The sequence below is a fragment of the Crocuta crocuta genome, unplaced genomic scaffold, assembly GCF_008692635.1.
Source record: "Crocuta crocuta isolate KB4526 unplaced genomic scaffold, BGI_CrCroc_1.0 scaffold271, whole genome shotgun sequence".
NCBI lineage: Eukaryota > Metazoa > Chordata > Mammalia > Carnivora > Hyaenidae > Crocuta > Crocuta crocuta.
In genome coordinates this window covers 4580217-4602137 of record NW_027527824.1, presented here as the reverse complement: position 1 = coordinate 4602137, position 21921 = coordinate 4580217, and the positions used below count along the sequence as shown (strand labels likewise).

At 51.7% G+C, this 21921-nt stretch overlaps 1 protein-coding gene and 1 long non-coding RNA gene across 3 annotated transcripts in view; one reads left to right on the top strand and one right to left on the bottom strand.

Moving 5' to 3' along the window:
• The first annotated feature begins 85 nt into the window (after positions 1-85).
• LOC144242071 (uncharacterized) overlaps positions 86-21921 on the top strand; it is a 236294-nt gene continuing 214458 nt past the window's right edge. For both annotated transcript variants that reach the window (XR_013338295.1, XR_013338297.1), the window contains exons 1-2: positions 86-311; positions 19125-19272. This is a non-coding gene — a long non-coding RNA (uncharacterized LOC144242071). The remainder of the gene's footprint in view (positions 312-19124; positions 19273-21921) is intronic.
• THY1 (Thy-1 cell surface antigen) lies at positions 15846-20755 on the bottom strand. The gene is made up of 4 exons (XM_077776827.1): positions 20600-20755; positions 18591-18651; positions 17545-17880; positions 15846-17004 (listed from the first exon to the last, which is right to left on the bottom strand). The coding sequence occupies exons 2-4, from the start codon at positions 18625-18627 to the stop codon at positions 16892-16894; spliced, it is 486 nt and encodes a 161-aa protein (XP_077632953.1). The 5' UTR covers positions 18628-18651; positions 20600-20755; the 3' UTR covers positions 15846-16891.

Below are 21921 nucleotides of genomic sequence, written 5' to 3'. Positions count from 1 at the left end.
GGCTGACGCAGAGGTCTCCCGGGCCTCGGCTCCTGCCCGCCTCTCCCCCACCTCCGCCGGGGGCCCAGAAAGGACCTCCCCGGGAAATCGGCGCCACCCAGCGGGCAGCTGCCTCATTGCGCCCGGCCCGCAAAGCCACACCGCGCGTCTCGCGTCACTGAGACGCGTCAAGGCCATTGGCTTGTTCCTGTTGTGACGTCATGAGGGCCCCGCCCGGCCGGCGTCTCCTAGGCGACCGGTATATACAGAGGAGCACGTGGAGGCAAAGCACGCGAGTTTGGAGGGGGTGGAGCCCGACCAGAAGCGGACAGGTAATGGGGCAAGACGGGGCTCAGCGGGAAGGTGTTTGGGGCGAGGAGGGGTTCCCGGGAGAAGGCCCAGCATGTGAGCCCCGGGGTACAGATATCAACTTTCAGGTTTGAGAGAAGACTAAATGTTCCCGCCCCTTCCCACCTGTGTGGGAGAGGGCCTGTTTTGGCTCTCCTAGTTTTCTCTCCTCTTTCTCCACCTCTCTCGCTGCTCATTTTACTAACATGAGACCAGTGATTGGTGATGAGTCTCTGAGTGGGTGAACCGGGGCACTGAGTTAGTGGAAGGGAGAGTTTTTGTTTTGTTTTGAGTTTTTTCAGGAAAAAGCTGAGACAGCTTTGCAGCTCCCATTTGTTGTGTATCCTGTGGTGTTGAAGAAAATCACACAGCCAGGTAGATTGGCACCCAGGCAAATCCAGGTTTTCAGTCTTTCCAAGTGGCTGGCATTTCCATCATGGTTCTCCTCCAGCCCCTCCGTGTCTAATATTCCCCAGAGAAACTAGAGCCAACCAGAAGGGAAATACTTAAACTTCCGCCTACAAACATAATTGAATCCGTTCTTACCTCCGCTCCAGGGCAGTGAAGGAGGCTTCCCTCTTCTTCTCCGTGATGAATCCCTCTGATCTCAATTCTTTATACTCCTTTGGGGCCCTCCTTCCGTCATGTTTTATGGATAGCTGTTGGATGTGCCAGGTACTCTTCAAGGCACAGAGGATTCTGGAGTGAACAAAACAGGCAGAAGCTTTGCCTTCAGGGAGCTTATATTCTAGTAGAAACAAAAGACAAGAACCAAATAAGTGAAATATGTCATATGTTAGATGGCAGTAGGAGCTATGGAGGGAAATAAAACAGAGGGAGATAGGCAGTGTGTAAGGTGTCGTCAGAGATGGCCTCAATGAGAAGGTGACGTTTGACCTGAAGGAGGTGAGGGAGTGAACCATGTGACGATCTAAGGAAAGAATGTTCTAGGAAGAGGGGAACTACAGACGCAAAAGTCAGGAGGTAGAAACACAGTTGCCATTTTTGTGGCAGAACAAGGAGGTCAGCGTAGCTGGAGTGAAGACAGAGCAGGGGAGATGCGGTCAATGAAGGAAGGCAGGGATTGTCCCATGTAGGGCCCTAAGGCCATTTTCATGGATTTCAACTTTTACTCTGAGATGGGAGCCATTGGAAGATTTTGAGCGGAGGATGGACATGGTTCTGACTTAAAATTTTTTTTAAAATTTATGATGAGAGAGAGGGAGGGGGAGAGGGAGAGACAGAGTCCCAAGCAGGCTCTGTCAGATGCTTAACTGACCAAGCCACCCAGCCACCCCTGATTTGCTTTTTGTTTTATTTAAAAAAAATTTTTTTGGATGTTTTTATTTGTGTGAGTGTGTGTGTGAGAGAGAGAGAGACAGCGTGAGCAGGGGAGGGTCAGAGAGAGAGGGAGACACAGAATCTGAAGCAGGCTCCAGGCTCTGAGCTAGCTGTCAGCACAGAGCCCGACTAAGGGCTTGAACCCACGAACTGTGAGATCATGACCTGAGCCAAAGTTGGACGCTTAACCGACTGAGCCCCACCCAGGCGTCCCTGCTTTTTGTTTTAACAGAATCCTTTCAGCTGATGTGTAAGAACACACCTGAAAAGAGCCGGGGTAGAAGCAGGAGACCATTTAGGCGTCACTCAAATTATCTGGTGAGAGATGACGGTGTTAGTGTGGTAGGAAGCGGGAGGGTGGGGAGGTGCAGTTGGATTCTGGATGTACTTGGAATGGTAGAGCCGATAAGGTTTTCTGATGGATGAGGTGGTGTGAGAGAAAGGGATGAATTTTTGGCTTGAACATTAACTGAGAAGGTGGGTTGGGGGAGGGCAGGAGCTTGGTTTAATAATATTACATTTGAGATGTCTGTTAGGTGTGTCAAGATGTCAAGAAAGCGGTTGGATATGCAAGTTTGGCAAGGTCTCTGTTGCCATATAGAATTGAGAGTTGTCAGCATGTGTCTGTTATTTAAAGACGCAGGATTGGGGCGCCTGGGTGGCTTAGTCGGTTAAGCGTCCGACTTTCACTTAGGTCATGATCTCGCGGTTCGTGGGTTCGAGCCCCGCGTCGGGCTCTGTGCTGACTGCCAGCTCGGAGCCTGGAGCCTGTTTCAGTCTGTGACTCCCTCTCTCTCTGACCCTCCCCTGCTCACGCTGTCTCTCTCTCTCTCCTAGAAATAAATAAAAACATTAAAAAAAAAAAAAATAAAAAAAAAAATAAAGACGCAGGATTAGGGGAGGTAACCGACGGAGCAAATAGAAATAAAAGAGACGTGCAAAGACTGAATCCTGGAGCTCTATAACATTCAATAGCTTTAGAAACGAGTAGGAGCCATCAGAGACTTAGGGGTGGCTAGTGAAGTAGAGAAGGAAAAAAAAATCCGAGACATGGTGATATGCTAAGCCAAGAGAAGGAAACTTACCAAGGAGTAGAGCAAGATCATTTGTGTCAAATGCTGCTAATGGATTAAGTGACACAAGTCTGGAAATTGATTTAGAAGGCTCTTGTGACCTTGACAAGAGCAGTTTTGGTGGAGTGGTGGAGTGAAAATCTATTAATGGGCTCAAGGAAGGACGGGGTACAGTGTAGGAAACTCTTTGAGGAGTTTTGCTGTAAAGGAAGGTGGGTGGGAAGTAAAGGGAGAAGTGAGGTCAAGAAAAATTTTTATTTTTATTATTGATTTTGAGAGAGAGAGAGAGAGAACGAGCAGGGGAGGGGTGGAGAGAGAGAGCAAATCCCAAGCAGTCTCTGTGCTATCAGTGCAGAGCGCGACTTAGAGCTCAGTTCCACGAACCGCGAGATCATGACATGAGGAAACCTCCCCAACCTGGGCATTAAGATCTCCTATGTGTAGTCCCAGTGCGCCTGTTTAGTTAACTAATTACTGGACCTCTTGCAAATTTGGTCCCTTTTACCATTTCCTCCTTGGAGCTCTTTTCTCCTTTAGGTTGTATGATACAAGGCTTTTATGGTTTTCCTCCTGACAGCTCCTTCCTCCTCTTTATTTCTAGTAGCCCTTATAGGATGGTGGTCGTTCTGATTCCTCTGGTTACTAGCTCTGAGTCCTGAGGCATTCGTATCTGTTTCTTCATGTGTAAACAAATGAGGATAGTGGTAGTTCCCGCCCTGTGGAGTTGACCTGAGGATTAAATAAGTTAATATGCAGGAAGAAAGAATTACAGCAATGCCTGGCACATGAGATCACTCTGATCTGCTACTCATCCATCAGCTGCTACTTGTATGGACTGATGGTGCCAAAACCTGTAGCTTCAGGTAGACCTCCCTCCTGAGCCCTGGTCAGGGTTATCCAGCTGCCTCCTGACGTGCCCTTAGATGCCCGTCACCGTCTCACCCTCAACGTGTCCAAACCTTGAACCCCTCATTCTCCACTTAGTTTTCTCCCATTCCTTTCTTGCCATCTGTGAATGGCACACTCGGCCATCCAATTTCCTAGTCAGAAGTTTGCCAGTTTCCAACTTCTCCCCTCACTTAATTCTTTAAATTATTTTTTAAATGTTTATTTTTGAGAGAGAGAGAGAGAAGGAAAGAGAGAGAGAGAGGAGAGAGAATGAGCGGGGGAGGAGCAGAGAGAGTGAGAGGGAGACACAGAATCCAAAGCAGGCTTCGGGCTCCGAGCTGTCGGCACAGAGCCCGACTCAAACTGTGAGATCATGATGGAAGTCGTCACATCTGAAGTCGGACACTTAACTGGCTGAACCACTCAGGTGCCCCTCTCCTCCTTTAACTTTTACCGAAGGATTATTTTAGTCTACAAACTCAGAGACGCAGGAATCATAACATTGTTTTCCTGTAATATATCTACATTTCATTCCTTTCCTTCCTTGTTTTTTTTTTTGTTTTTTTTGTTTTTGTTTTTTTAAAGAAAGAGAGAACATGGGATGGGCAGAAGGAGAGAGGGAGAGAAAATCGTAAGCAAATTCCAGGCACAGCCCAGAGCCTGAAGACAAGACGCTGGGCTCGATCTCACAACTGTGAGATCATGACCGGAGCTGAAATCAAGAGTCCAACGCTTAACCAACTGAGCCAGCCACCCAGGCGCCCCTGTAATATGCCTACATTTCTGTTTGGAGTGGTGGACACTTAATTTCAGACAGGTGATGGAATTGCCCCTCCTTTCTCCAGGGAGTGCCTGAACTTCTGCAGAATGTCCCCCATATATTTGCCAGAGCACTAGAGGAAGCGGACCTTGTGATTAAATGGCGAGTCAAGCGTCCATTGAGATGTCTACTGCCCGCTGCCTGCCTGCCTGGCCTCTTGGGGTCTGGTGTCTCTCTGCTACTTCTCAGTCACTCTTGGGTACATAGGAATCATTCTGGGATAGCGAGAGAGAGATGTGACACTGACCAGGGTTCGAGCTGCTTCCAAAGTAGGTTACCGTCTGCAGTCATTTCGTCTTTCTGGGACATGTCTCTTTTCTGAGGCTCTACCCAGGATGTTGGGGTGAAGCCCTACTGTTATCAGATCTCAGAACCTGCTCGGGGGTTTGGCTGTCTGCCGACAGAACCCACCATCTGTGCTTGTCTCTTCCCTCTGGCTCCCGTCTGCTGCGGGTAATGCCGGTGGGAGGCCTGGCTTTACCCGAGCTCTGTTCTCCACAGCTTTTGTCTAGGTTTTGAGTCCTTTCTATTGTATTAAGGGCCCAGGCAACTGAAATCCAAAAGTTGGAAGTGGCTTCCCATTTTTTCCCTCCTGCTTTTTGCTGTCTCATCCCTTTATGGAAGCATAAGCACAAAACCTTGGCTGCTTACAGTGGGACTATTTGGAGAAAAGGAAGCAAGCGAAAATCCTATTTAGAAGTATTATCTTGCCATGTTTCTTACATCTGCTGGGATTGTATCTTTAAAAAAAATTTTTTTTTAATGTTTTATCTATTTCTGAGAGAGAGAGAGACAGTGTAAGCAAGGGAGGGTCAGAGAGAGAGGCAGCGTGAGTAGGGGAGGGTCAGAGAGAGAGGGAGACACAGAATCCAAACAGGCTCCAGGCTCTGAGCTGTCAGCACAGGGCCTGATGCAGAACTTGAACCCATGAACTGTGAGATCATGACCTGAGCTGAAGTCGGACGCTTAACCGACTGAGCCACCCAGACGCCCCAGGGATCGTGTCTTTTTGATTTTCTGTCATTTGTTCCCCTAAGTTTCCCCCCTCCATGTCCATTGCTTCTGTCCTCTTTTGGAGTTTTATTCTTTCTCCTGTCTCGGGCAATATTTTCCTCCCCAGCCATTGACATTCAAGTTGCTGAAATAGTATGTTTCGCATTGGAAGACGCTTGATGTTAAAGTAAGATTAGGAAGACTGAGTGACTTATGAAATGCCTGATACATGTTTTATGTTCATTAATATCTACCACTAAAAATTTAGCACACTAGAGGCGCCTGGGTGGCTCAGATGGCTAAATATCCGACTCTTGGTTTCAGCTCAGGCCATGATCTACGGTCATGGCATTGAGCCCTGAGTTGGGCTCACAGCAGTACCTACTTGGGATTCTCTCTCTGTCCTTCTCTCTCTGCCCCTCCCCTGCTTGTGTTCTCTCTCTCTCTCAAAGAAATAAACTTTAAAAAATTTAGTACACTGAATAAAGGAAGTGTCAGTAACATTTCACACATCTTAAATTAGCAGTAATGTGCATACTATCATTCTTGTGTGAGTTCACCTTTTCAGGATTGCCCTGCACTTTCAACAAGAGTGTGGTAAATCTAGTTTGTTTTGACGTTATGTGCTATATAGTTGGGGCTCTCCGCATGCCAGTGTCCTTCTCCAAACATCCAGTGCCTTCCTGGCTTTATGTCTTCCAGTTGGCTGGGTCCCCTCCCCCGACCCTCCCCCCTTCCTTCATGGTCTTTAAGTCGGCTTTGGGGAGACTTTTATAACGGCGGTGGGGGGGTGCTGCCTGACACTGGACTGTATGATTTTTGGCACTTTGGTAGGGAGGTATAGGAAAAGCCATCATTTGAAAGTTTCAAGCAGTTTTCAGTTTCTAGAGCGAGAGCGAGAGAGAGCGAGAGAGAGCGAGAGAGGCTTCAATTTGCCTTGGGGCTGACTGATTCTTTTTTTTGGGAAAATCACTACATACAAAGGGCTTTTAGTTTCCTAAGTGTAAAACAAGTATCACTGGGCTGAGAGGAATGTTAAATCTGGTGGAATGGGAATTGTGTTCTTCTCTCTTGCTTTTTAAATGTTTATTTTTATTTATTTTTAAAAATTTATTTATTTTTTAATGTTTATTTTTGAGAGAGTGTGTGTGAGCAGGGAGGATCAGAGAGAGAGGGAGACACAGAATCTGTCTGAACCAGGCTTTAGGCTCCAAGCTGTCAGCACAGAGCCTGACATGGGGCTTGAACCCACAAACTGCGAGATCATGACCTGAGCCGAAGTTGGATGCTTAACTGACTGAGCCACCCGGGTGCCCCCATTTATTTTTATTTTTGAGAGAGAGAGAGTGAGAGACAGACAGAGCATGAGTGGGGGAGGGATAGAGAGAGAGGGAGACACAGAATCTGAAGCAGGCTCCAGACTCTGAGCTGCCAGCAGAAAGCCCGATGCGGGACTCAAACTCACAAACTGAGATAGTAATGACCTGAGCTGAAGTTGGATGCTTAACTGACTGAGCCACCCAGGCACCCCTAAATGTTTATTTATTTACTTTTTGAGAGACAGCGGATTGGGGTGGGGGTGGGGGAATGAATCCCAAGCAGGCTCTGCCTGTCAGCTCAGAGCCTGGTGCGGGGCTTGATCTCATGAACTGTGAGATCGTGACCTGAACTGAATGAAATCAGGAGTTAGACGCTCACCTGACTGAGCCACCCAGGTGTTCCTCACCTCTTGTTTTTTAGAAGTCAATGGGGAGAGAGGCCTTTCTTTGCTCTGAGTTTCAAGTGCTCTGTGCAGAACACTCTTGCTGGGTTGTAGTCCAGCAGGTGTTTACAGGAACCGAGGAGAAGACAGGAGGTGATAGAGGTGAGAAGGAGCTGGGTGGACAGTGAGCATCCTAGAGGTCTGTTGATGTCCCATGCAGCAGGCAAACACAGACATTTAAAAAAAAACTTATTTATTTTGAGAGAGAGCACGAGCGAGCAGGGGAGGGGCAGAGAGAGTGGAAGACAGAATCCTACACTGACAGCGCAAAGCCTGACATGGGGCTCGATCTCACAGTGAGATCATGACCTGATCCGACATCAAGAGTTGAACACTTAACCGACTGAACCCCCCAGGCACCCCTGAACGTTTAATTTGCTTACATGTAATTCCTTAAACTTAACATTTGAGGAGCTACCCGAGACTAGTGGCTACCATGTTGGACAGCTTAGGCCTAGATGGCAGGAAACTATAAAGATGTTAAGCCCCAAAGTCCGAGCCCAGAGCTGTGATGACAGCTGTCTTCATGTCAGAACACAAAGACTATGAGAGGCTGAGTCACCCCCATGTGAGGGGTGGAGCTGCCCCAGAACGCCCTGCAGCAAGAGGGGGCAGTGTCCTGACTGTGTCAGGGCTCAGGCCCAGAACCTTAGTGGCTCAAAACAACACAGTCTATAGGTCAGAAGTCCTGGGGGGATCAGCTGGTTCTCTGGCCAGGGTCTCACAAGGCCAAAATTAAGACGTTGGCCAGGCTGGCTCTTATCTGGAGGCTCAGGGCAAGAATCCACTTCCAAACTCATTTAGGCTGTTGGTAGAACCCGAATCCTTATGGCTGTAGGTCGGAGGGCCCTGCTTCCTGGCTGGCTGCTAGTTGGGAATCTGCTGTCTGCCCCTGGAGGCCGCCCACATTCCTTGTCAAGTGGCCAGCCATGGCATGTTGTATCTCCCATGTGCTTCACATTTCTCTGGCTTCCTCTTTCTCTTCTGCCACTAGCCACAGAACATTCTCTGCTTTTTAAGGGCTCCTGTGATTGTGTTAGGCCTATGTGGATAATCTCCCTCTCTTAAGCTCAGCTGTGCCACCTAACATAACATAATCACAGGATGACATCTTATTTCATTTATGGACTCCAGGGATTAGGAGGTAGGGAGTCTTCAGAGGCCGGTTTTTGATTTCTGTTACCACTCCCGCTTTTTTTTTTCTTTTTAATTCAAAAAAGAATTTTCTTAATAGTTCATTTATTTTTTAAGACAGAGAGAGACAGAACATGAGCGGGAGGGGTGGAGAGAGAGGGGGAGACACAGAATCCGAAACAGGCTCCAGGCTCTGAGCTGCCAGCACAGAACCCGATGCAGGGCTCGAACCCATGGACGGTGAGATCATGACCTGAGCTGAAGTCGGACGCTTAACCGACTGAGCCACCCAGGCATCCCACCACTCCCACTTTTTCATAGGACTATTTTATTTTATTTATTAAAAATTTTTTTTACATTTATTCATTTATTTTNAGAGGGAGTCACAGACTGAAACAGGCTCCAGGCTCTGAGCTGGCAGTCATCACAGAGCTCGACATGGGGCTCGAACCCACGAACTGCGAGATCATGACTAAGCGAAAGTTGGACGCTTAACCGACTAAGCCACCCAGGCGCCCCAACATTTATTCATTTTTTTAAAGAGAGAGAGAGAGAGAGAGAGACCAAGTGAGGGAGACCAAGTGGGGGAAGGGCAGAGAGAGAGGGAGACAGAGAATTCGAAGCAGGCTCCAGGCTCTGAGCTGTCAGCGTAGAGCCCGACGCAGGGCTCAAACTCACGCACCGTGAGATCATGACCTGAGCAGAAGTCAGAAACTCAACTGACAAAGCCACCCAGGCACCCCCACCAAGTTTTATTTCTAACCCTGACTTCCCCCCTGTGCTCAGAACTGGGCTATCCAGCTGCCTTCTGGTTACTTCTATTTGGATGTCTGATGGGCAGTATAGATTTAATATACCCACCTCTCCATCCTAGGACTCCTCTAGCCTTTTCTGTCTCAACAGATGGCATCATCGTCCATTCATTGCTCAGGCAAAAACCTAGGGGTCGTCTGGGACTCTCTCTCCTTTCCTTTCAACACCTCCACTGCTCTGTAGACCACTAGGAAGCAAGTCCTCTCTGTTCTTTGGGAGCAGGCCTTAACATATTTCTGTAAATATATTTGATTTTTATTGCTTAGGAAACTGATGTTTATGGAGACAAAGTACCACCTTACCAGGTTTGTCATGTAAAAGCAGTCTGTGACCCCATCCTAAATTCCCATTTCCCTAACCAACTACTCCCAACCGTTTTGGCTAGTTTTTCTGCTATTTACGTCTGTGCTTGCGAATTTTGCGTATAGATAGCTGTTTCCTGATTTTTTAGTTTTAAGTATTGTCTGTTTTCTTTCACCTGTGGAAATGAGGGTTAGCTTTCTTATATGCTGATTCTTCCCCCACCAAACACGCTCACTCAGCCTTCTGGCGTGTCCAGTATGGCGTCCTCACAACGTTTGGTTAAAGTTGAAGTGTTTATCACAGTTTAGTGTTTATATTAGGATGACTACGTTAAGTATTGTTTACAGCTAAGCCATGTTATGTGCTATGATTAGAATTCAATTTTTCTTCCCTCTGGAGTTAATACTTGCCATCGTTTTTGTGTGCGTGGCTCTTGTTGAGAATTAAAAAAAAATTATTTTAGGGGCGCCTAGGTGGCTTAGTCGGTTAAGTGTGTGACTTCGGCTCAGGTCATGATCTCTTGTGGGTTTGAGCCCTTCATCGGGCTCTGTGCTGACAGCTCAGAGCCTGGAGCCTGCTTCGGATTCTGTGTCTCCCTTTCTCTCTGCCCTTCCCCTGCTCATGCTGTGTCTCTTTCTCTCTCTCGAAATTAAATAAACATTAAAAAAATAAAAAAATAAGTTATTTAAAATAATCATATGGGTGCCTGGATGGCTCAGTTGGTTAAGTGTCTGAGTCTTGGTTTTGGCTCAGGTCATGATCTCATGGTTTCATGGATTCAAGCCCTACATCAGGCTCTGCACTGGCAGTGTGGAGCCTGCCTGGGATTCTCTGTCTCCCTCTCTCTTTCTCTTTCACTCTGTCTCTCTCAAGATAAATACATAAACTTGGGGCGCCTGGGTGGCTTAGTCTGTTAAGTGTCCGACTTTCGCTTGGGTCGTGATCTCGCGGTTCGTGGGTTCGAGCCCCGCGTCGGGCTCTGTGCTGACTGCCAGCTCAGAGCCTGGAGCCTATTTCACAGTCTGTGTCTCCCTCTCTCTCTGACCCTCCCCTGCTCATGCTGTCTGTCTCTCTCTCCTAGAAATAAATAAAAATATTAAAAAAAAAGATAAATACATAAACTTAAAAAAAAAAAACTTAAAAACAATTACAGATTTATGGGAAGTTGCAGAAATACTGTAAAGAGGGCCTGTATACCCTTCAGCCAGTTCTCCCCAGTGGTAACATCTTGCATAGCTGTATACAATGTCCAAACAGGGAAATGGATATTGGTAAAATCCTCTGACCTTATTCAACTTTCACCAAGCCTCTCACTTTTAATTCTGTGTGTAACTGAAAGGCACCACTTCCGCTGCTGCGATTTTTGCCCAAGCTGCTGTAGCATCTCCTAGGATTCCTGCAGTAAATATCCTACTGATTTTTTGTTTCTACTCTTTTCTCCTCAGTCCATTTCACACTGAGCAGCAAGAGGGATCTTCTAAAAACATTAGGTCAAATCCTTTATCATTTCCCTGTTTCCCTTAGAATTAGATTCAAGCTCTTCACTGTGGCCTGTAAGGCCCCACGGGACCTGGCTCTTGCCTGCCTCTGCAGTGACACCCCTGGCCCCTGGCACCTCGAGCCAGCGCGCCTTGCCTTTACTGTCCCTCTGCCTGCGGGCACTTCCTGCCGCTCTTGAAAAGGCCAGCTTCTCCTCCAGGCCTCCGCCCCGCGGCCCTCTCCCCGGACTCTCCCTGGCCACCCAGACTGAAGTGTCCTCCTATCCCTCCCATGTGTAGATGATCCCAGTCTATGCTCATCGGACTTAGTCGCTGGTTTACTTGCTTCATGTCCACGTTCTGTGCAAGGATGTAAGTTTTATGGGGTGGGAACCTGTCTGTATCGTTCACCGCTCTGAGCTTGTCACCCTGCCGGGGTGATCACTCCCCGGCACGGAGCGTGCGCTTGGTGATGGTGGGAACGAGGGTTGCCTGGGCCAGGGACCCTGATGATGGGCGTGTGTGCTCAGAGAGCTGCTGTATCAGCCAGCAGTGGTGAGTTGCCCTGCAGAGAGGCTAAGGCTGGTCCTCCCACTGACTCCACAAAGGCTTCCCCTCCCTCTTCCACTGTTTCTCAGGACATAGAAGAAATAAAATAAAATTTCTTTCTTTGTAATCGGCGTATAACACAGTAGAGCCTGCTTTTTGCGCTAACTCCTACTCATGACTCCTCCTGTGGGAAACCCGTTAGCCTGGCAAAGGGCCCTACTTATATATTCCCACAGCACTTTATGGGGGACTAATTTTCTTTTAATGAAATCCACCCGTTTTCAGTATACAGTTTGATGAATTTTGACTCACTCGTGTAAGCACTCATGTAAGCACTCCAGAAAGTTCCCTTGTGCCTAGGCTGCTGCTGCTTTTTAAAAATTGTGCTGAAATGTATATAACATAAAATTTACCATTTTGGCCGTCCTTAAGGTTGTGGTTCGGTGGTGTTAAGTAGGTTCTTCGTATTGTGCCTCTGTGACTACCATCCATCTCTAGGATGTTTTCCACTTTGCAAAACTGAAACTCTCTACCCGTCAGACCTGAACTCCCCATTGCCCCGTCTCTCTCCCTCCCCCAGCCCCCAGTAACCGCCAGACTGCTTTCTGTCTCTCTGAATTTGACTTTGGATTCTTTTTTTTTGCTATTGTGGTAAAAAAATACATATGAAATTCATCATCTTAACCATTTTTAAGTGTGTAGTTCAGTAGGATTAAATAATAGCTTATTTTAAAATATTTTTAATGTTTATTTTATTTCATTAAAAATTTTCTTAAATGTTTTATTTCATTTCTGAGAGAAAAAGAGAGGCAGCGTGAGCAGGGGAGGGTCAGAGAGAGAGGGAGACACAGAATCTGAAGCAGGCTCCAGGCTCTGAGCTAGCTGTCAGCACAGAACCTGATGTGGGGCTCGAACCCACGAACCCTGAGATCATGACCTGAGCTGGAGCTGGTTGCTTAACCAACTGAGCCACCCAGGTGCCCCTACTTATTTCATTTTTAAGTTAATTTATTTTGAGAGAGTGTGTGTGCATGTGCTCATGAGTGAGGAAGGTGCAGAGAGAGAGTACCAAGTAGGCGCTGTGCTGTCAGTGCAGAGCCTGACATGGGGTTCGATCTCATGAACTGAACCATGAGATCATGACCTGAGCCAGAGTCGAGAGTAGGACACTTAATAAACTGAGCCACCCAGGTGCCCCGATGGCTTTTTTAGGGTATGTTTAGATTTAGTTGCTAATGCAGAAAACTACACATGACAGTAGCACAAACACGGTAGTCCACAGCTGTTATGACAGCTCTACTATCACTAGGAACCCAGACTGCTGTCTTGTGCTTCTTCGTTTGTAACATGCAGCTTCTATCTCATAGTCCAAGATGGCTGCTATAGTTCCAGCCATCAGGTCCACATTCCAGCCAGCAGAGAGGTAAACGGGGCAGAAAGGCATGCGTTTTTCCTTTAAGAGCACTTCATAGAAAGCACACATTATTTTGCCCTTATGGCCCATTGGAAAGAACCTAGCCACATAGACACCTCTTGCTGCAAGGGAACTGGGAAATGTAGTCTTTATTCTGGACCATATTCTATTTCTCCCTGCGCTGAGATCAATTTCTTCTTCCTGGACTGCAGATTCCCTCAGCCAGGGGCTGTGTCCTTTAGGCACAGAGCTAGGTCCTTAATGTTTGTTGTACAAATAAGCCATTCCAGTTGAACCATCTTATTTTGAATATTAGAGAAGTGAGGCGTCGAATTGTGGAGTGACCAGGGTCATCGAGTCCAGATTCTGACCTAATTCAGGAACTGCTTTACTGGACTGGGCAGATGAGCTCCACTGAGCATGCCCACTGCTGGGCACTGCCCACCTCTGCTTCCGGGCAGCTCCAGCCAGCCAGGGCCCCTTCTGGGTGTGGAGCCAAACTTGGCCTCCCGGGAACTCTCCCACATTGTCCCCTACACCACGTGTCCACTTTCCATACCGTCCCCTAGCTCCAGGCTTTCCTCTGCCAGGTACAGATGCCTCCTGTGGGTCTTCACAGGACGTGAACTTCCCTGGGGCTGAGAGCCCTGGGCACGAAGGCAGCCCACCTTTGTCCTGGGCTGTGTGGAAGAGAGCTGATGGCCCCCACACTTTTCTGGTTCTCTGAAGGTCTCCAGCTCCAACATTTCCTCTTCTCCTGAGATGGCTGCTTTCTCATGTAAAGGCAGACATGCCCTTCGCAGCATGGAAGCTGCAAACACAGGGAGGGGACCGAGGTCACGCTGAGAAGGCTGGAGGACGCAGGTCACAGGTACCCCAGACACTGCGTAGATTTATTGGTTGGCCCGTGAAAGTCCCTGCGTCTCTGCATGGTGGCCTCCTAGCCCTTTCCGAGGGAGGTGCTAGATGCTGGAGAGACCTTAACACTGTGCCCTGTGCAGCTGGTCCTCGTCTCAGTGGATGATCAGGTCAGAAACGGGGGTGTGGAATGGGGCTTCTGTTGCTGTTGAGCAAGAAGAATCCAGGCCCCAAGGTAGGGACTGAGATGGCTGAGGGGGACATGGGAGAGGGGTGAGGAGGAATAGGGAGGAGGTTGGTGGGCTGGGGTCTGGGGCATGTGTTCAGAATCTAGGGCAGGCTCCCACCCTCTTTATGGTTAGCCATGTCATTGTGGACATCCCAGAGAGGACCCGATGGCTGTCGTGGCCTGCCTCTGAGAGCCCAGGTCTCTCCTAGCACCCAGCATGCTCTTTCTGGGTTGGCTTATGTTGTGAGGCCTGACGACCCAGGCTTTAAGTGGTAGGGCCCCCTTTAGGGCCCCCTTATTTCTCTCTTCTCTTTTCCTGCCTTCCTAGGGCCCCTGATTCTCTGATGGCCTCTGTGGCTTCTTAAGCTGTCCTCCCCCAAGCGTGGCTGTGGTGGTAGAGGGGGTGGGGGGAGGGGCAGCGCTGTCTCCCCAGGACCCTCTGCGGAGTGTGGCTGCTAAACTCCAGGGGAGCCGCCCCAGGGTATGACCAAGGCCACAGAGGAGGCTTTACCCAGGGGTTCTCACAGTTGAGGCTTCACACCTGGCTTCTCAGTTCCTTCTCAGTCCTAGTTTTAACTCTTACCACTCCAAGGATGGCATTCAAACTCCCTTCCCCCACAGAGGCTCTTATTATTTTCTTGGCATGGTGCTCGAAGCCCCCAGCAGAGCTGAACGAGAGGAACCTGTGTCCGTTGGTGTCCTCTGGAGACCCCAGGCCGGCTGCACCATGCTGGGTGATGGGGGCCTCATGGTCGGTAATACAGGCGGCTCCGTCTCCCAACTCACAGCCTTCTCTTTGGGCGTGGCTGCTGCGCAGGACTGCAAGGCACAGGCGTCAACAGGAGGTGTCAGGAAGAGTGGGAGCAGGGGGCATGAATTTAGATCCTGGGCGTCTAAGTAAATGCTTAGAATCAGCCTGCATTGTGGGAAATACCAAAGGAATAAGCCTTTGCATAGTCACCACCCCCTTCCCCCAAATCTCAGGAGGAGGCAAAGCCGGGAAATCTCTCTGGGGGAACCTGGAACCACCTCATGATCCTGTTCCAGCTCCCAGCGCGTGGATGACCCGGATGTTCACATTCTACTCATTGACTCTTCGGGGAGGGAGCCGGGCACAGGCCTCGCTGTCCCCCCCCTCCCCCCCCGCCCCGTCCAGTCCTTTATATGGTCATGTTAGATTTGAGAAGACATGCTGTCCTTACATCTTGAGGACCTGCTCAGCTCCCATCTGCCACCTGCTGTGACTCCTCTCGGTGTCCCAGTACCTACCCTCTCTCTCTAGCAGATGTAACTTGCGGGGGCATTTCCGAGAACAGCCAGATCGGAGAGGGAAAAGCAGGCTCTACACCTTAGCACTTGCTGGCCTCTTGGGCCATGTGGCTTGGCCCCCATGTTGGCAGGTTAGTCTGTCGTTCCTGCCAGATGAGTCAGCAGAGGACGGGACATTCATTTCTTCGGGCAGATGTGCCAGGTTAGAGTTGCTCTGAAAAGTCTTGCATGGAGTGGCCCCCCTGCCTCCACCCCAACCAGGGGCAGCAGGGAGGGGAAGGGCTGATGGAGGCAGGGAGGAGGGAGAGAGAGAGAGGGCCGCTGGGACCATCTAGGTGCACAGCGAAGGGGAGGGAGGCGGGCCTGGGGAGAGATGGGGGAGCAAAGCAGAGAAAGGCGAGAAGACGGATTCCAGAGCCTTGGTTTTATTATACGGTTTTCTTTTTCCTCAGTGAGTTACAATAAGCTGTGGTGGCAGGGCACACAGTCACAGGACAGGGCACAGCGGCCGGCTGGGGAGCTGGGTGTTGGGAAAAGCCATCGCTCGAGGCATGTCCCGCTTATGGGTCTCAATGCATGGGCTGCCTNTGCCCCACGCCCCCCCCCCCCCCCGCCCCCGGGCCAGGTCCCTGAGAGGGCAGGCCTGTGGGGCAGAGGGTGGTCTCAAGGCTTGCCCACTGGCCAGCAGAGGGAGGGGCTGGAGCTGACCGGGGAGGGAAGGAAGAGCCTCGCAAACACTTGGGCCAACGTCTGCTCCGCTCTGGGGCTCTACCTGGCCCGACTCACTGCCTTGCAGGTCAGAGTTCTGGAAGCTCTTAAGAGCTTGGGCCAGGCTGGGAGGACTCCTGTCCTCTGCCGCCCTTTCAACCACTGCTTGAGGTGGTGAGCAACAGCAGGCTCTCAGTTTTAGTTTCATCAGGTTAGAGAGGCCCGATGGACCCTCTCTTCTACGCCTTCTCCAACCCTCCATTAGCATTTCTCCCGGGCAGAACCTGCGTTTTCGCACCAGGCCTGAGGTCCCGAGGGCACCTTGGCAGTGGAAAACAGATGGCTTCTTGCTGTAGCAGAGGGTGCTCCTGGACATGCTCATTCTCTCCTCTTGGGATGGGCCCCAGATGCTTGGCGGTGCCCTCACATCCGGGGTCTTCAGGCACCCTCCCTGCCTGCTGGGGGATGTGCCAGGCCCAGATGCACCCCATCCTTCTCCTCATCCAGGTCTCTCTGGGGCCTCTGGTCCTGGTGGGCAAGGATGACCCCTCCCCCCTAGGGACTGGCACCCCTCCATCCTTCTACCCCTCCCATGCCCTCACTGTCCATCACATCCCCAACCCTGGCTTCCCTTTTCACAAACTCCCAAAGTAAAGGAAGGATAAACCAGATAGAAGCAACTCTGGAACAAAGAGTAAAAAAACAACAACAAAAAAACAACCCAAAAAAAGACAGCCAGTGGCGTGCGGAGAGGGTGTGAGCGGCAGTGGGGCGGGGTGATGGGTAGATAATGGCATGCGGCACTGGGGTTCTTTGTGAGGGGTGGGGTCCCCATTTCTCCCCGGGGTGTGTGAGGGATTGAGGGGGGGAGGTCAGCCAACTCCAAGAAGTAGGGTCTCTGGACTGGGCCTTGTGGCTTCCTGCCCAGCCAGTCACAGGGAGATGAAGTCCATGGCCTGCAGGAGAGGCAGGGAGAGCAAGAGCAGCAACAGCCACGAGGTGTTCTGGGCCAGCAGGCTTATGCCCTCACACTTGACCAGTTTGTCTGCGGAGAGAGAACGGGCAGGAGTGAAGAGGGACCGGGATTCAGGCAGCCACAGGCCCCGAGCAAGGGCACATTCCCTTGGGGAGGCCGGTGTCAGGATGCCTCCTGACAGAATCGGGGCCCGTCTGCTCTAGCAGGACCATCCGTCTTCCCCGTTGGCAGGTTCCTGAGCTCTTGAACAAACATCGTATCAAATCTTCATTAAGCACCATCCAAAGAAAACTATGGGTGAGGCAGCTAGTGTCATCCCTGTGTTCTAGGCGGGGAGGAGGAAGGCTGGGGAGGCCAGCCCATTTGCCCAGTCACGGTGGAAGTGCTCCACCACTCTGCCTGTCTCACTGTTCCCTTCGCCGTCCTCCCTCTTCACACAGAAGGCAGTGGTTCCCCAGGGCCCCGGCAGTTGGGGGAAGGAGGAGAGAGGTTTCTGGGGCCCCCGTCTTCTTCGGCCCAGCCAAGGGGGACCGCCTGCTGTCCTTGCCAGCCCTTTCTCCCTAGCCCCCCTCCCCCAGCTCACTTGGCCTTGTTGGGAGCTTGCCTCACCTCTGAGCACAGAGACATTCTTGCTGGAGGTGGTAGTAGGCTGGCCGGAGAGCTGGAGTTCACATGTGTACATCCCCTCGTCCTTGGTGGTGAAGCTGGATAAGTAGAGGACCTTGATGTTGTACTTGCTGGTGAAGTTGGTTCGGGAGCGGTACGAGTGCTCAGGCACCCCCATAGTGCCAAAGATCACGTGCTTCTTCTTCTCACGGGTTATGCTGAACTCATACTGGATGGGCGAGGTGGTAGAGTTCTCATGGCGGCAGTCCAGACGGAGGCTCTGGTCCACCAGGCAGGCTGTCAGGCTGGTCACTTTCTGCCCACGGGCTACCTGCAAGACTGGCACCGGCAGTGCCCACTCCCAAGTTGGGGGGCCTGCAGAGCAAGGGGCCTCCCACCCACATTAACAGTAGAAGATGGCCTGGCCAGGGAGGGCACAAGGGTCTGTTCTATGGGCACCCTTCCCCACCCCAGAGGTCCCCTAGGGCCAGTTCAACCTCCCCCTTATAGACTCCCCCCCATTTTCTTTAGTCCTGGGTGTTTCAGGGGCAAGAGATCTTGGGGAGTTGATGTCGGTTCCTGGTTCTCATTTGGAGATTCCACTTCATTGTGGGACAGACTCCGTGGATTGCATTTCCAAAGATCACCTCAAGCGGTCAGATCAGCAAGGCTGCTCAGCCGATTTAGGGATGAAAAAGAGCCTTCTCGGGGCGCCTGGGTGGCTCAGTCGGTTAAGTGTCGACTTCGGCTCAGGTCATGATCTCATGGTTCATGGGTTCAAATTCTGCGTCAGGCTCTGTGCTGACAGCTCAGAGCCTGGAGCCTGCTTCAGATTCTGTGTCTCCCTCTCTCTCTGATCCTCCCCTGCTCATGCTGTCTCTCTCTTTCTCTCAGAAATAAATAAAAAACATTAAAAAAAAAGAAAAAGAAAAAGAGCCTTCTCTCCCTTCATCATCTCCGCCTTCTGAGGTTGAGGGGAAGGAGCTCACTTCTCTGAAGGGAAGGAAGCCACTGTGCTTGGAATCCCAGCCCCGCCCCTTGCCCAGTACCTGTCAGCAGAACAGCGATGCCGATGGTGGGGTTCATGGTGCAGAGAGCTCAGTCCTCGATCTGGGGGTGGGATAGGATGGCTATTAGCCTAGAGGTGGGGCAGGTGTACCCACACTTCCTGCTCAGGCTGGACGGCCTGTGCCATGATGGCCTCTGGCTCTGGCAGCCATGCACGGTGCTCTCCATGGTTGTTCTCTCCCGTTTACTAGAGAATGTGACACTGCCACTAGGTGCTTACCCCCTCCAGGAAGGCAAGGGGGAGGGAGGACACACCCTGTAATGGTGTGCGCTTTGAGTAAATGACTTTCACCGTTTCCTTTTCCCGTCAGGAAGGCAGGGACTTTCCTATTTTTTAACTGTGGCAAAATAGACATAGCATTTAGTCCCTTTATCATTTTTAAGTGTCCGGTTCAGTAGTGTTAAGTTCACTCACATCGTGGTGCAATCTCCAGAACTCTTTTTATTTTGTGACACTAAAACTGTACCCATTCCACAAAAACTCCCCATTCAGGGACTTTCTGTTTCTTGTTCAGGAGGAAATCCCCAGCCCCCAAAGAGTTCCTGGCATATAACGGATGCTCAGAAGATATCGAATGAATGAATGAATCAGCTTTAGTCCCTCCAGGGTGGCGATGGGTTTAGGAAAAATGATACACATCTGGCACTGAGGACTGCTCCATGGTAAGTGACCCACGGACATTCATTTACCTCTGCCGAAAGGACTGTGTGGCTAAGATGCTTCCAGAATGGGCTGTACCCAGCACACAGCTAAGGTTCTCCCGAATATATTTGAGGGAAAGCGACTGTGCTCTCTGATTGCATATGTCCTCTGCTTGCATAGGAACCAAGATGTTTCCAAATGTTCAGCCCTCTGGGCATGTCTCTTAGCCCTGCTACAGCAGACTCCCTGTCTAGGCTCTCTGCCTTGTCTTTTTTCAAAGCCTGCTCAGGACCAGCATCCGGGCAGTGACACGGAGCAGGTAGCTTGGCCTGTCAGACTGGGTGGTGCTCACTAGGGAGAGGCCGCCGGAGTGGCTTGCGCCTGGGAGTGTGCGCAGGGGGGCCCTGCCCTGGTGCTTGCGCCCAGGTGCACCTCGAGCCAGATGGATCCAAGGTCCCTGGCGCTCAGCCCTGAGGCTGGGGGAGGCTGGGGTCCCGCGACGCCAGGGCCTGCAGTGCACCCTCGGAAATATAACTGAGAGGACCCTGGAGGTGCTGTTGGTGCGGAAAGGGGGTCGGCATCTGGCTCTGATTCGCAGACACTGAGTCACGGAGGAGGGGTGCAAGCTTGTGATCTGGGAGGGAAAGGGGAAGCCTCAGCTACAGCGGAAGGAATGGGGCCGGGACTGGAGGAGGGATGGAGAGCCAAAGGGGTGGTAAGAGAGCGGCAGGGGAAGCACAGATGTTTTTATTTTCCCTCCTGCCCAGTGTCCTGCAGCCCAGAACCCAGCGAAGTTCTGCGCTCCCACCCTCTCCAGCTGCTGTTTGGCTCGCCCCATCCTCATTCCGTTTCTGAATTTCACCCGTCTCCTCTCCCAATTGAGGTCCCCCTTCCCCCTCCCACCCTTTCTCTGTTCTCCCNTCGGTTCTCCCCTCCCCCGCCCGCCCGCCTCCCAGTCCCCGCCCGCCCGCGGCACTGCGGTTTCCCTTGTCCTTTGACGCCCCGCACCCAGCCCTCCGAGAGGTTGCAGGGCAGAGATTCCCTTCATCCGTTCTCTGATTTCACCGCCCCCAGCTCACGCCTCGGCGAGCTCGGTTTGGGGATGTCTGTGTGGAGAGCAGAACCCAAAGCTGTCTGTCCTTGGCGCCCTTCCTCTAGATTCTCCTCCTGCGCCCCAGGCCCAGACAGCCGGTCCCTTCAGCGGGTGAAAGCCAGGGAGCTCCTTCCGCAAAAGGTGGGGTGCGGCTCGGCCCCTGGCTTGCAGCAGTTGCGTCCCGCTCACCCCTACCTGGGAAGCCGACCCCTACCCGAGCACCGCGAAGCTCCCAGCCGGGGGCGCCCCCAAACCTTTTCCCGAAGCCTCGGGGTGGGAGGACTTGCATGGGCGCGCTTGGGGGCTCTCCCAGCGCCCCGGGTCCCGCCCTGGCTCCTGCTCCCACCTGGGCTCCAGTCCCCCCCAGCCGCTGCTGCAGCCTGGCCCGGACGCTCCGCCGCCTCCAGTTGCAGCACCCCGCCGGCGCCCGCAGTTTTCTCCAAGGGTGGGAGTGGGGGAGCGGGGAGGGCCCGACGCTCGGCCAATCAGAGCTTGAGTGGGGAGGTGGGGGCAGCGAGGAAGGAGGGAAGAGGGCGGAGGAGGTAGCCTGTTATAGATGTAGGAGAGTGGCCAGTCTGCCGCAGAAGGGGGACCTCACCCTGTGGCTGGCAAGCCAGGCCAGCGACGAGAGGGTTCAGGACCCCGGGGATCAGGGTGGGGCAGCGTAAGGAACACGAGGCGCCTCCCAGAACCCCGAAACGACTGCTCCCCTTTTAAGGCTTTAACCGTTTCTCCTGACCGAGGCTTCAGAAGCCTGTAGGAACACCAAAGGGTACGGAGTGGGGGACTCAGGCCAGCCACCCGCCCCTTTGGTCAGTGCCCACGCCTCCTCCTGCCCCCTCCTTTCCTTTTCATCTGGAACCCATCTCCCTGGAGCCTCCAGTGAGGAGTTTTGGAGTTGGAATATTCCAGGCTTTCTCCAAAGGAAGATGGCGGGGTGTTTTTCCACACTGGAGGGGCTCTCCAGAAGCAAGCAGGCATTGCATTCTGCCGGTCCTTCCTGATCCTGAGTTCTGCCCCACTCCCTCATCCATCCTAGAACACCCAGCCGTTCCAGGGCTTTCGGCTCTGGGGCACTCAGTCTCCCGCAGCTCCCGGGCTGGCACCTCCCAGAGCAGACAGCCAGACAGCGGAATCCAATTCTTCTCGATTTCACATACTGCTCCTGATTCTAACCCTCCCCCCAACCTCCCCCCTCTCCCCCATCCCTGAGTAGTGAGTAACTGCTTGCTTGGTCTCCCCACAGGAGCAGAAATACTGTTTGCTGCCAGACACTGTGCAGGGCCCATTACATCCGCGGTTGTGCTGACCCCACACGGGGTGCATCCCATCCCACTCCCCATCCTGTTTCATGGCTAGTGAGTGGGACAGCTGGCCTGAGCCGTGAGACCCCAGGTCCTCAGTGCTGAGCCACTCCATTCCTGCATCTCAGCCCAGTGGGAGGGGACATTGTGGAACTGTGGGGGAAGGGGAGGAGACAGGGATGTCTAGAAAGGAATAGAGAAAGCCAGGCTTTTAATCTCCTGGGGCACCTGCCTGAGCTCTATCAATTTCAAGTCACCAGAAGCCCTTGGGT